Consider the following 14889-nt stretch of genomic DNA (forward strand, 5'->3'; position numbering starts at 1 on the left):
TAGCAACGATTACTATCAGAATATAGTGCTTTAACCTTTTAACAAAATACTTTTTGTTTTAACCAAAAAATATCACTTACCCTACCTTTAAGGCCTTCTCTTACAGTACATGTTTATGGCAAGAGAATGGTTTTTAAATATTGACTGATGAAAAAAAAAAATCCTGTACGCTGACTAGTATTTTTTATTCTTTTCGTTCTCAGTGGCAGCATAATCATTTATCACTTAACCACCGAAGCCCTATACAGGTCTATGTACCTTTTTGTATGACGAATAGCAAAAATAGCTGATCCGTAAGCTCAAAATGCGTCACAATGTGATGCGTTGTGATCTTGTAGACCTACTTTAAGGCCATTAAGGCATTCTTTTAATGACGTATTTCCCACAGGCCTGATACAATATTTTTTTTGCTTTAATCCACGCAGTGTTGATTGTGCTGTTAGAATGCACTTTGATAATAATGGCGAAAAATCCTTGACAAGTTCAACCAATTGTGCTGTAGCACTGTCTTTAGTTTTATTCTAACAGGTAAAAAAAAGTTTTATTTTCCACATTTTCCACAATGTTTGTGTAGTTGGACCAACTACAAGACAAAGACCTTATGAAAGCATTAGCGTGTGCTGCATAGTATATTTGTTTATTGTTCAAGCCGTTTGCTAGAATGCTAGAATTGATCATTACAATTTGTAATACATTCATGGGATCTGAACACTTGAATATGTACACAGGGAAGTAAATAAAGTGATTCACTGGTCTGGTCTGCTTTGGGGGCTTTATTTGACATCAACCATAACAGAGTGTTATTATTAGTTTAGTTTCAAATACACATATACGATATATGTATGCATTTCCTCTTCGTAAACATATGTAACAGCGTGTAACAAAATGCATCATAGCAAAAATATTATATATATACATATACACTGTAGAACAAGGAGAACAAAATAAGTAAGATAAATGGAGAGAGAATCCCCAGGGCTCTATAATGGGTCCGCTCCTTTTATCCCCTCTACACCCCAATCTCTTGGCCGAAAATAGCCGATTTACAAGCTCAGCACAACGTTGTAGATCGGCTATTTTTGTCGGAGGTTCACCCCAGAATAGGGGCGTCAGGATTCATGTGGTTAGATCAACTAAAGTTATGAAAGATATATATATAAGAGATAAAGATAGAAGAAAGATATAAATACTCAATTGAAGGTGTAGAACTTGTCACAATACACAGAACATCAGTCTTTGTGCCTCCTCCTCAGCATCAGGAGGATGTCAGCTATTTCCTGGATGTTTTCATCCTGCCCCGGGATCACGTCATCTCCTCCCACAGACCCTTCCTCCCTTTCCTCTACCTCTCCTCCAGCCAGATGAGGAGCATTTTCGCCGAGGTCTTCTTGTATCCCTCTTTCATCTGAGGCCCCGGTTTCTGAAAAGATGGAAAAGTCATGATTATTACTCATTTTAACCCTTTAGTCACGAATACTGAAAATAGCTGATCTGATGCGTTGTGAGATTGTAGATCTGTTATTGTTTTGTGTTTTGTTCCCCTTGCCCATAATTGCCCGATGGAAATTCAGTTGTCATATTAGCATCGCGGTAAGGATGAAACAAAGATACAGGTGATGCAAAATAAAAATAGTACAGTATAAGTGGTAACACTAGTTCAAATCTAACAATATAATATAAAAGACAGTATAAAGACTTCAAATCCGACCTGGTCCTTTGTGCCTGGGCTGGTCAGGTGTGCATATAGTGTATAAGGCCACCAGTAGGTGGAAATGGAGGCTATTTCCAAGTTCTTTTTACCTAGATAGAGAAAGGGAGTTTCTGGAGGGATTGTTTGCTCAGTTTGGAGCAGTTTTTTAAATCCGTTGACTGACAACGGCGTAGCCATGGATTCCCTGCTGGGCTTCCTCCAGGGTGTGAACGCTTCTCTTCCAGAGCCGTCTGTGGATGCTGTCTGGGTCGCTCCCTGCAATGAGGGATGATCACTTTAATAAAAAAGGTTTCACAATTGTTTAATCAAAACTCTTTAACACATTGACTGCCAGAGTTTATTCATAATGTACTCACCCACTGCCAGCCATTTTAATGTTTTTTTATAGAAAAAATGTGAATTATTTGTCCGTTTATTTTTTAACATTGAAGTGAATGGATTTGTATTTATATTTTTTTTATATATCTCCTAATTCGTTGTGAATAACGAAAAAAAATTAATACTCAAAAATTAGAGAAACATTTTAGAAATTCAAAAACAAAATAATAAAAAAGGGAGAATTCTCCCTATTGGCGGTGAAAAGGTGGATTTGCAATAGGGAGAATTCTCCCTATTGGCGGTGAATGTGTTAACGGTAAATTAATCATTTAACCCAGGGGTCTTCAACAGGGGGTCCGGGACCCCTAGGGGGTCCTCAGAGTTACTACAGGGGGTCCGCCAAATCTTTGTGTGATAGGAACTTCTTTTTTACATGAACAACTTGAAACCTTCTGTTCTGAGGGGAACATTCGCCGAAAATAGCCGATCTACAAGCTGTGAGCTTGTAGTTCGGCTATTTTCGGCAAAGAGGTTTGGTGTAGAGGGGGGAAAAGAGCAGAGCAAGTATAGAGCCGAAGGTCAAGTTTACAGAGTATTGACGGTTTAAGTGGTTAAATGTCTGAAAGTACAGTATATGAAGCTATCTATGAAGAATTTTAATCTGCAACACAAAATCTGCCACACAATTGTATACAATACTGTATGTATCTATTTCATCTCTCTCTCAGGTAAGGGGTCCTTGGCCTGAAAACGTTGAAGACCCCTGATTTAACCGATAAGAAAATACACTGTTTACGATACATGCACCGGTGTCTGGTGTGTGACCCATTAAAATATTAGTGCAGCATATTTTGTTTCCATAAGAAAGGGGGTTACGAGAGGATATACATATCGTAGACTATATCGTCTCTGACGGGCGGAAGCCTAATATGTCCAAAACTGTTATTTTTCAGGATTCAAATTAAAAACATATTAAAAGTGGCAGATCTAGAAGCTCAAAACTCGTCGCTTCGTGGCGCGGTTCGAGTTTGCGAATCTGCTACTTTTGATGCTTTCGTGTGATCAAGTAGGGCGTTAATTTACGAAAAAACACAAACAAAATTAATGTGGAGATAAGAGGTTTCTGCCCGACAGCGATGATGTTTAAGATTTACTCTTTCAAAAATCCCCCAAAAGAGCAGACACAGCCGATCTAATTTAGGTACTGTAGGCTATTTTCACTGTTTGTGAACATTGTGTGTTGCTTACGCTCAACAAGGGAGGGTGAGAGTCCTCTGGTGGCGAGCTGCACCACTGGGTGGAGGCTTCAGAGGTCTGCCGTGCTGGAGCGTCGACCGTCTGGGTCCCCGCCTCTCTGGTTTCAGTCGTGGTCGTTTTACAGCGGAGGCACTGGGTTGGTTCGAAGGACCTGAACCAAGTTATTATAGTTACTGTAACTAAAACGAAAACGAAAAAACTAGAACTGACAAAACATTTGAGTTAACTGAAAATAAAAAAAGAAAATGAGCCTTTACAAAAAGAAAATAACTAACTCAAACTGTATTGTGTGTTTACAAAAATAACTAAAATCATAGAGAAAATGTCCTTAGTTTTAGTCTTTTTCAATATTTCACGCATAAGCCTAATATTTTCACACATTTTGGAAAAAAAACATAAGGGAAAATCGCACATCTACAAGCTCACAACGCATCGTGCGCTTGTAGATCTGCTATTTTCACAATTTTCGGTACTTCTTGAATCTCGCCACTGACACATTTACAATACAAAAAAGTCTAAATCTAACACTAAAACGAATAAAATCAGCCTTTTGACAAAATAAAAACTTGTCTAAACTAGAAAACCTGCTTTAAAAAGTTAAAACAAAATCAAAACGAAGAAAAAAAAAGTCAGAACTATAATAATGACCTTGACCTGTACTGAGCCTGGCTGCTCCCTGACACTCTGTCAGAGCCCACCACCGTGCTGCCCGCAGCTCTCTGATTGGCTGGTTGAGGAGTGCCCCGCCGTGGTGGGGTCACCGCGCTGCCCACAGCTCTCTGAGTGGCTGGTCGAGGAGTGTCCCGCCGTGGGGTCACCGCACTGCCCGCAGCTCTCTGAGTGGCTGGTTGAGGAGTGTCCCACCGTGGGGTCAGCGCGTCTTGCTCTGCATGAGAGGAGTCAGCCTGTCCGCCTTCATCCTAACAGAGACAAGACAGCAGTGGTGGAACAAGTACTCAATTTTTTAAACTTAACCCATTAAGGCCTGAGGCCGATTCTACAAATGCCTTCTAAATCCTAACAGTTTTCTGAAAAAAAACTATATATTATGTTTTTATGTATTATGTTATATCAGTGCATGGTTCTCAGACTATTTTAGTAGATTGAGACCGTTATTTTATGTTACTGTGCCTGTTTGGTTAGGAACAGCTCAGTGTGTGTGTGTGTGTGTGTGTGTGTGGGGTTAGGAACAGCTCTACACACTACTGTGTGTGTAGACTTTACTTTACCACTGCGCCACCCGAGCGCTGCAAATAACAGACTTTTAAAGACATTTTTAATGCCACCAACAGTAGAATTACATTTAAGATCAAAATGGCAAGAAAATACTATTTAACACTTTTTAAGGACCCACAGACACCCTGTACAATGAAAATAGAAATATTTTCAATATCTCTGTATTAAACTTTCCATTTCATTCACTGAAATATATCAAATTAGACGACAATGCATCAGTTATGCCTGGCTTGGCATTTGGTGAAAGGTTAATCCAATTATCTCTCCCACTCTGGCATCAGTATCATTATGAAACACAATCAAAGTAATAACGCCTGCTGAATGCAGAGCGATGAGACTGCCACAATCTCGCCATAATCGATTAGAGATTCTTTATTTTTTAATCACACTTTATAAGTTGAACCTGCAGATGAAGGCTGTAGAAGAGTAGTTCTCAAAGTGGGGTCCGGGGACCCCCGGGGTTCCTTGAGGGGGTTTCAGGGGGTCCCCATCAAAATGAGTTAAGCATCACAAATTTTCGTTTTAACCACTTCATCTATATTTTATACGTTGGCTGCTATTTTTTAACTGAAAAAAAAAAAAGATCTTGAAAGTGTTTGGAAATGTATAATATATAAATCCGGCTTTAAAGATCATTAACGTTAAATATTCTGAAAGAAAATAGAAATGACTGTTATGATTCATATTGTGGGGGAGGTGGGGTGGGCTGATCTACAAGCTCAGAACGCGTCGCTATGTGAGCTTGTAGATCGGCTATCTGCTATACAAGGTTTCCACCCGACAGCAACGATGTTCTAGTGTTTCAGAGGTTGAGAACCAGTGACTTACTCCATCTGAATCTGTACTTAAACAACCTTCTGCACTTGGAGAGTAACTTGGCGATGTTTCACACTCCAACTGTCCAGTGCGTGCTGTGGGACCAACCAAAACAAAAATAATCTTTATGCTCTACATACAGCATGAACTAAAGACTTTGGAGACATTTGAGATGAATTGGATATAGTGGTACAGTTAAATGACCACTTCGCCCATTTTCAACTTCATACTTCATATAATTGGTCCTCACTCCTCACTAAGGAGGCACCAGGTTCAGAAACGTGCCTTCCAGTGACATCGTCGGTACGCACATATCAAACTAATGAATTTCATCAATTACAAAAAAAACAACAATAATTGATCATTTAATCAAATAATCCGTTTTTTTATTAGCTTGTACATTGGATGTTTTCATGACACCGTTGTGCAACTAAGTATAAACTAGGGATTAAGTGGTTAATCCAGTCGCTAAGAAAATAATGGCCTAGTTGGATACTCACAAGGGCTGACGTGGATGCATCTGGAGAACTGTCAGTTAAACACATGGGACATGTTAATGATGTATGTGCTCTCAAACAAGCCAAGAACACGCTTTCACTTTGTTTTAAACAAATTACACTATATTAATTAACCACTTGGATGAAAAGCGTGGGTATAGTAGCCGACCTACAAGCTCACAACACGTTGCGATGTGACGCGTAGTGCTTTTAGATCTGCTACTTTTTCGTGGTCAATATTAGTATTGAAATATCTATTTTTTAAAATTGTTTTAATGCTTTGCCTATAATGACTTGCCCAGAATAGGGATGCCAGGTTGAATGTGATGTACGGGTGATTGAATTACAGTAGAAGCTGTGCTCCAATGGATCCAATTTAGTTATTTAGTCACAAGCTCTCTATTTAAAAAATACACAGACACACTTAACCACTTCCAACCTGGCGGCCCTATTTGGGCATGTCATTATTAAGGAAGGAAAAAAAAGAAAAAACAAAACATTCAAAAATAACTTAAATAGAAGATCTACAGATCTGCAGATCAACGTTGTTATTATGTGTGTGCATGTAGTGTTACGTGTCGTGAGCAGGTACTGTAGATTGGCAAATTTTGCTCTTTATGACAACGCCATATGACAAAGTATAGAAATAGGCGTTAATTTGAGGGAAAAAAACAAAAAAATAAAAAAAATAAAGGATGAAATATGAAGATACAAGGACGATATCCATTCTACCTGTGTGAAGGAATTGCTCTCAGGGTCCACGTACTGGGAATCCGTAGCAGCGCTAAATAGGACATAAACTGAATGTCAATCACCCAATCCAACAGTGACATTCCTATAACATATCGTTGCTGTCGGGTGGAAACCTTGCATATCCAAAACGATGACTTTTCAGGAAATGGAAAAAAGTGTTCTGATGGTTCCAATGTAGTTATTATTTAGTCTCAAGCTCTTCATAATACTTTTCATTGTTTCAATATTTATAAAACCCAGCCACTTTCACTTTGCCTTTAGAAAGAAAAGAAAATCACAAATAGCCAACAAATAGCAAATCTACAAGCTATATCTAAGTAGGGCGTTAATTTACCAAAAAACATGAAAAGTTTAAATATGGAGAAGATTCAAGGTTTCTGCCCGACAGCGACGATATTTAATTGTTGTGATTGAGAAGTGCATACTCGGTACTTGAAGTCGTGCTTGGGGTTTCCTGTGTGAGATATATGTTTGGTTTCTCTGTTCCAAACGGACCTGTTGAGATGAACGTTCAGAGTCAAGAGGACGGCACCCTGCTCATTGGACACAATTTAGAGCCAGACCGATGCCAGATGTTTGGGTCAGATGCCGATGCCGTCCTACTAGACCACAGGCTACCCATGTTTTGTTAAAGAAAAAGGAAAGAAATGTGCTAAATTTTGATAGAGCAGTTCACTTACAGTATAAACTAACACATACAGTAGATAAAAATAAACATAATTTTTTGATAGATATTATCATAGTTTATATGCAGTATAGGATGGATGGACAGACAGACAGACAGACAGACAATTATAGATTGATATAATTCAATCCCTATTCAAAATTGGTCAAACATTGCCCATCTACAAGCTCACATGTCATTATGCGACAGGTTGTGAGCTTGAGCTTTTTTTTTTACGCTTTGCCTAAAATGACATGAGACGCCAGGGTGAAGATCAGGACACATCGGCTGCATAATTGCAGATACCGCTGTCGTCAAAAACGTCAAATAATGGCCCATATATCGGTTGGAGAAGGTACTGTACATGGGTCAGGCTCTAACAGAAAAGGTACTGTACATGGGTCAGGCTCTAACAGAAAAGGTACTGTACATGGGTCAGGCTCTAACAGAATTACAAGTGAAACATTGTCAACAGTTGTCTATACCTTCACTACCAAACTCCTTGTTGCTGAAACACGTGAAAGGTTCCTCTTCAAACTGCTCCTCCGCGTTTGATTGGTTAAAAGTGAAGGCTAGCGCAGGCTCATTGTCCTCCGATTGGTCGAGAGAGAAGTTGACTTTGTGTCTTCCTGCATCTCTGGCCTCTGTGCTGCTGGAATGACAGAGACATACCGTAATTTGTACACTGGCAGAGTTATGGGACTCTTGACATTAACAAGTTTGAGAACGTTTTGAGAACCACTCATTACCATATCCTAATTGAATTGAATGAGTAAAAGAAGAAGGGAGATGGCGTGTAAATTATGAAATGAACGAACAAACAAACAAACAAAGTAAATGAATCATTCCCAAATAATAAATGAAACTCTCACTGGGGTTCTGAGCTTCCAAACAGGACTCTGGCTACAGTTGGGGTGTCAGCTTGGAACTGGGGTGTGTTGGATCCTCCTGGCCAGCAATGGTTAGAGTCATTCATGCCTCTCGGCTGGGAGAACGGTCTGAACTATTAAAATAAAGAAAACTTACTGTATATTGTCGCATTCAGACAGAAACCTTGTTTCTCCATATTTCATCTTTCTATGTATTTTTATTTATTTATGAATAATGCCCTTTTTTATACTTCGTAAGTAGTATTGCTGCCTGAAGCTCCTGAGCCCAATATCTTCCCTGCCTGGACGAGTGTGGTTTCCTTCTTAGAAAAGCGGATTGGTCGCTCGGATGGCGCAGTGTTTAAGTCACTGCCCACCACCACGGAGGTTCGAATCCACCGTGGTGCAACCGGCTTTGTCGAGCGTCTACACGAACACAATTGGCCCGTGTTCTAGGGAAGCCGGGCGGGGAGGGTGACATTGGTCATTGCACGTACTCCTACGGGCTGGGGCGGCACCTGTCAGCGGGGAGTGTTGGGCGGGAGGAGTAGGACGAAGGCTCTACGTCCTCCTGGTGGGGGCTCCTCACTGGCAGGTGAGTCAGTAGGATACAACAGCAGTGACAACACACTAATGTGTGTGGGGAGGAATTAATTAGCATAACGACTAAATTGGGGAGAAAAAGGGGTAAAAAAAAGAATTGGCTACTCTATATTTATAAGAAAAAACTTTTAAAAAACTTTTTTTTAAAGCAGATTGCTGCTTTAAATATTGAATACTAATACTATTAAATACTATATTTGGAATAACGCAGGAAAAGGGTTTCTAAATGATTGTGTTCTAGCTCCTTGGTTGAAGTTGAGAATGTTGAAGAACCAAGAATGTCCTACCAGATGAATTATACTTATACGTTGTACGGCTGGTATCAATCTACAAGCCAATCTCCACACTACAAGTAAGAAAATAAAGAAACAGCGGGTCTACAAGCTCACAAGGCGCCCGCGGCAACACATTGTGGACTTGTATCTGCTATTTTCGTAGAAACAGATCTATACGTTAAATAAGAGATGTACCTGGTTCTGCTCCGGTCCTGGGGTTTCCCAGGGTGGAGGGGAGCAGTGTGCCTGTGCCTGTGTTTGGCTTCTCTGCTGGAGTTGTGACTGCAACAGGAACGGTCCTGAGAGGAAGAACAATCCTCAATTCACCTTCATTTTCATGTATTAGCTCTTTTCGATTATGAAGGATGACCTTCCAGAACCTTTAACTTTCCAGAACCCGTGAAGCAGTGTTGATTTCATCGACTACCTTTTTTCACTGACGAATATATTGACAATTTTGTCGACAAATAAAAACTAGACTAAATTGTTAGTGAGGGACTAGTGGTGAAGAGATCCAGTAAAACTAAAGGATGAGTCATTTTATGTTTGGTTGCGCTCGGGTGTTGTGCTCTGAAAATAGCAGATCTACAAGCTCACAACGCGTCGCGCTGTGACGCGTTGTGAGCTTGTAGATCTGCTATTTTCAGCACGCAGTGTAGAATCAGCCATTACGACGCCATCAAGGCTCCGCCAAAATACGTTTTAGTCGACTAAATCAACTGTAGATTTAGTCGACTATAATCTTATGATATTTAGTTGACTAAAACTAGACAAAAACTAAAACATTTCAGATGAATAAAATATGATTAAAACTAAAAGGAATTTTATTCAAAAGACTATGACTAAAACTAAATCAAATTTGTTGTCAAATGCTGTGAAGTTTTACGTTTCAATTCTAACCAGAATCGCCCCTGAAGGGGGAGGTACTAGGTACATCATTTCAAAGAACTCGACTCAGCAAAAAAGTGCCTTGAGCTTGTAGATTTTTCACTATTTTAGAAACATTTTGAACGTATAAGTTCTGAGTTCTTAGAACTCAGGGTTCATACTACCTCCTGAGCAGGGCCTTATCTGAAACCGAGCCATAGTGTGTGGAACTAGACTGGCTGTGTGCATACAAAGTTTGTTGCTGATCTCTCCAGTGGTTTGCGAGATTAGCTCTGGACAGGCAGGCGCGCGCGCACACACACACACACACACACACACACACACACACACACACACACACACACACACACACACACACACACACACACACACACACACACACACACACACACACAGAGGCACATATGGTATGATTCAATGTATAATGTATGTATTGTTGAGTTTAGTTTTTGACTTCCGCAAGTCAGTACGTTTAACCTCACGCCTTTCTGCTACAAGCAAACTCACTCACGCCCTCATTCCCTCAGCGGTTCATTTAAGCAGCCTGTGTTCTCTGTTCATTCTATGTGCTTCGCTGTCTCAGCTGGTTGTACAGCTGTTGGTTTTCAAATTCCCTCCACCTCCCCGGCCTCCTCCCTGTGGCATTTAGTTCACTGTATTGTACTGTCTGTGGTTCTATGGATTGTACTATGATATGTGGTAGTTTACTTGCATTGAAGGTTCAATGTTATGTTTATGTAAAACTGTATTTTATATTCTGCTCTGGGGGGTTTGTGATTCAGATCTGTTGTCCTGCCTGAATTTCACCCCTGACAAATATTACAATAGAAAAGAAAAGAAAACTAAACACTAAATCTAATAAAACCTAAACTAAGACTTTTCTAAAACGAATCGTAACTCGCAAACCAATTTGAACAACTAATTAAAACTAAACTGTAATTGAAGACAAAAAGTCCATAATAACCTTGTCGTTGACCTGATGAGCCTGAGCCTGAGGAACAGGGACTGAGTTTGTCAGTTGGGTGTGTCCGGTAGTCAGACACGCTGTTGTCTGAGAAGCCTGACTCCTGAACAGGTGACAGCTGGGGGATAAAAAGAACACAGTACATTTAATCTATTCGGGAACGCATCTGTGTCATTTTAAGATTTCTTTGGCTATTCAAAAATAGCAGACCTACAAGCTCATCGCACGGCACCAAGTGCCGCGCTATGAGCTTGTAGAGCTGCTATTTTTTGAAAAATCGGGGGGGAAATGTGTGCAAATCTTTGAATACATATATGTGTTTTAAAGCAAATATTTTTTTAACTCCGATCTGTGCTTCTGGGGGTCCCTGGAACAATTATTTTGAGATGGGGGTCCGCGGCCAAATACATATCATTTTGGGGGTCCTTGACATGGAAAAGTTGGAGCACCACTGATATAGCAACATACTGTTAGGATTTAGAAAACATTTTTAGATATGTATTTGGCCGCAGATCCCCATCTCAAAATGTTTTGTTCCAGGGACCTTGGGCAAAATGATTTGCTGCATAAGTTCAGGCATTGTAAAGTAAACCTCTTGTAACAAAAACACACTGTATAAAACGGTTATTAACCAACCTGTTGGCACTTGTACTGCTGTGAAATGCAGTGCTTTCTCTGTCTCTCCTGAATGCTGGTAACACTACATTAGAATACAATACAATATGACATTACTGAAGCTAGCATATAGTATAATTATGTATAAAGACATGGTTATGAGTATGACTGAAAAGATGACTCTGTGGAGGTGTTTTTACAAAGCCACCTCAGAGGGAAGTCTCTTGGTGACTGAAGGACAAGGAACTGTGAATCAAATCACGTGTGAAATGTGAAGTGAATTAATTTGGAGGATGGATGGCTGGTTGGATGGATGGATGGTGATGGATGTATGGATGCGATGCTGCTATGGCATAAAAAGTAGAACCTGGCCAATGCCAGATGATATTGAAGAGTCCTAGATCACTTATAACCAAAAAAAATTAACTTATAAGCAAACAATAACTTTGTAATAGATACAAAAATGACCTCAATTCTGGAAAATAACCTTTAACTTTAATTATACAATGAACAAGCAATTTTTGATGACCACCTTACAATGAAATATGAAATTGTGCATAACTCTACCTGTAATGAGGCTGACTCTCGACCAGGGTTAGCTGTGATGGAGGACCGGGGCTCATGGGAAGCTCCAATGGCTCATTTCTTGTGAACTTGGGGCCTTTAGAGTTACTGAGAGCAGTTGTCTTAGGAGGATCTGAAATAAACCAATGTTGATTTCCATGAGGACTAAAAAAAATATATATATATATATATATATATATATATATATATATATATATATATATATATATATATATATATATATATATATATATATATATATGTATGTACAATGTATTTAAAATTGTACATATCATCACCTTTTTGTAGTTTCTTGGATGAGATCTGGTTGACAATAAACAGTGTGACCAGGTCCATGCTGCCAGGTGTAGCTTCTTTAGTGGAGGTGGGCAGAGGAAGACCCAAACTCTGCATCTTCTGTTGCATTCTCTGCTTCTGAAAGAACTCCTGAACAGAACCACAAGCAGAAGAACACTGTCAAATCCTCAGTGTTAATTTAACTTTTTTCTTTTTTTAGGTCCAGGGTCATGGGGGTCAGTAGATGCTATGATGTTCAGCAAATGTTGATGATTTGTGCCACTATGCCACCTGTTGGACACTGCTATAAGCAGGAAGCGATTCATTCATTCAGGCATCAGTAGCAGCACTCTGTTCAAAAGAATGAGTATGATGCTAATTTCGACATTGATAATGTGTGTATGATGTTCTGTTATGTTTCCACATCAATGTGATGTTCAGTACTTGAGGTTTGTAGCTTTAACGTGTAAGCTAAATGTTTATTTTGTTTGCACAGTGTTTTGGACAATTGTTAAAAAAAGAAAAGAAAAAGAGAGCAATATGATGTTCAGCCAATGTTGATGATTTGTGCCACTACGCCACCTGTTGGACACTGCTATAAGCAGGAAGCGATTCATTCATTCAGGCAATAGCAGCACTCTGTATGAGCAAGCTCTATAGATGGGTTTCCCGTTTGTAAACATTAGAGGATGATGCGCGCGCAGTGGAGGGAAGAGCCTGTAGAGGGCGCTATTACCCGCAGCAGCTCTGGCCATTGCACATTGATAAAATAAATGGTCTTCACCGGGTTTAATGAAAGTAGATTAAATGATGCAGTTTGTAATATCTTCTTTACTCAATAAAAATGATTTGTCGGAAGTTGGATCTGTCTGTATATAATAGCAGCATTATGCCTATTATGCCTATAATAGCAGCATTATGCCTATCTAAATCCCGAAAATAACAATAGAGTGAATGGCACTTCCGGGTCGTTCTACCTCCCGCATGCGCAGATCGCACACTCTGCTCTGTGATGACGTCGCGCGGAAACCCATCTATAATAAAGCCCATTGAACGCACGTCGTTGTATGCTTGGTGTATGATCACAGAATGGAAACATTACAGATGCTTTAAAAAGAATAATGAACCAGAACCAATTAACACAAATAACAAATAACTCCTACACGAACCAGAGTCATACTTGTGACTGTATTTGAACGTTTTAAACAAGTATGACAAATTGTAGCCCTGAAACATGACTGTCATACCATGTGAACCATGGCTAGACAAATTGTAGCCTAACTGAATATTATAATTCATGAGTTTTTAATTCATGACGTGAATAATTCACCTTTTGCTTCTTGATGTCATCTCTCACCATGTAGCGTTTCCTGTGGACAGACACAACTTTAATATTAACATTAAACACTAATGTGAACAGCAACATTAAGTATTAACTATTAACTAACATTAAATATTAACTATTAAGCCTATATTTGTTAGCATAACAGTGTTTTTATAAAACTACCTTGAACCACCAACCCAGTTCATTTTTCACTGTTGAAACGAAATGCACGTATGGATAAAAGTAACTCAATCATAAAACCATAATGATAACACACACACAAACTCGCGTGTGTGTGTGTGTGTGTGCGTGCACGCGCGCGTGTGTGCACGTGACGTATATGTGACCGTTGTGTGACGTGAGAGCGTGCTTGAGCTAGCAATTAGCCTCGCTGCTAGCCATTGTTGCCAGGTTTTGCGAGAGAAACAAGCGGCCAAGCCTACAAAACAAGCCCAAAAATAAGGGACCTGCCGTTTTACCACTGAAGACCCCCCCCCCCCCCCCCCCCAAAAAAAAATATACGTTTTAAACTTTTTAACAACAAATATTGTATGGGGGTCCCTGGCACCAAGTATTTTCAGAGCGGGGGGGGTGGGGTGACTGGTCTGTAGACAAATGCGTTATTGATTTGGGGGTCCTTGACATGAAAATGTTTGAGAACCACTGGTTTCAGCATGCTGCTCCGCCTTCACACCGGCAGAGGGCAATGCACTTCATGAATTGAGTACGTGGGGATCCCATTTGAAACAAGACATAATTTGCGGCTTTTATGAGCGATCCATTTTAGCTGACCTTGTATTCAACTGTAGCCTACTTCCATGTGCCTTTTCTCAGCAAATCTTCTAAATAAAGTATTCAATCAATCAATCACTGGTTTGGTTTGTCTCCGGCTCCGGAAAGCTGTGGTCAGGTCTGCCGACCTGGCAACCAAACCTTCCTAAAGCTGTGGTCTCTCAACCTGGCAACCAGCTTTGTGATCCGGTCTAGAGCGGATATAACCATAGAGGATATATCCCACGGCGGAAACCATGGCGGAAACCAAGAGCGCCGTGCACCTCCAAAATGATTCCCTTTTTAAAATGTGTTACTTTAGTATGGTACAATCGTTTCGTTTCTTTTGGTATAATAGTCGTTTGGTATGTCCATCTTTTATTCTAACTTGTAGTGTGACTGGCGAGACTAAAGCAATTGATTCGCATTGTTTGGGGGAACAAAAACGATACGGCGCCAACCGGAAC

The 14889-nt window shown here is 39.9% G+C and overlaps 1 protein-coding gene across 1 annotated transcript; it reads right to left on the reverse strand.

Moving 5' to 3' along the window:
* Positions 1–593: 593 nt before the first annotated feature.
* On the reverse strand, positions 594–13932 carry redic1 (regulator of DNA class I crossover intermediates 1). The gene is made up of 17 exons (XM_080421264.1): positions 13835–13932; positions 13658–13697; positions 12330–12477; positions 12034–12163; positions 11488–11551; positions 10852–10969; positions 9195–9298; positions 8125–8255; positions 7738–7904; positions 7014–7083; positions 6568–6619; positions 5839–5866; positions 5351–5433; positions 3935–4206; positions 3278–3437; positions 1801–1966; positions 594–1420 (listed from the first exon to the last, which is right to left on the reverse strand). The coding sequence occupies exons 1-17, from the start codon at positions 13855–13857 to the stop codon at positions 1230–1232; spliced, it is 1947 nt and encodes a 648-aa protein (XP_080277390.1). The 5' UTR covers positions 13858–13932; the 3' UTR covers positions 594–1229.
* Between the last annotated feature and the right edge of the window lie 957 nt (positions 13933–14889).

Source organism: Gymnoscopelus braueri (assembly GCF_963280865.1).
Source record: "Gymnoscopelus braueri genome assembly, chromosome: 23".
In the NCBI taxonomy this organism is placed as follows: Eukaryota; Metazoa; Chordata; class Actinopteri; order Myctophiformes; family Myctophidae; genus Gymnoscopelus; species Gymnoscopelus braueri.

Bases quoted from the DNA above. Each gene is read 5' to 3' on its own strand.
- redic1 (XM_080421264.1), bottom strand. From the start codon at position 13,857: ATGAACTGGGTTGGTGGTTCAAG. The intron at 12,478-13,657 runs GTGAATTATTCA...GGTTCTGTTCAG, and splicing joins ATGACATCAAGAAGCAAAAG to GAGTTCTTTCAGAAGCAGAG. The intron at 4,207-5,350 runs GTAAGTCACTGG...TGTCTCTGTTAG, and splicing joins TAAGTACAGATTCAGATGGA to GATGAAGGCGGACAGGCTGA.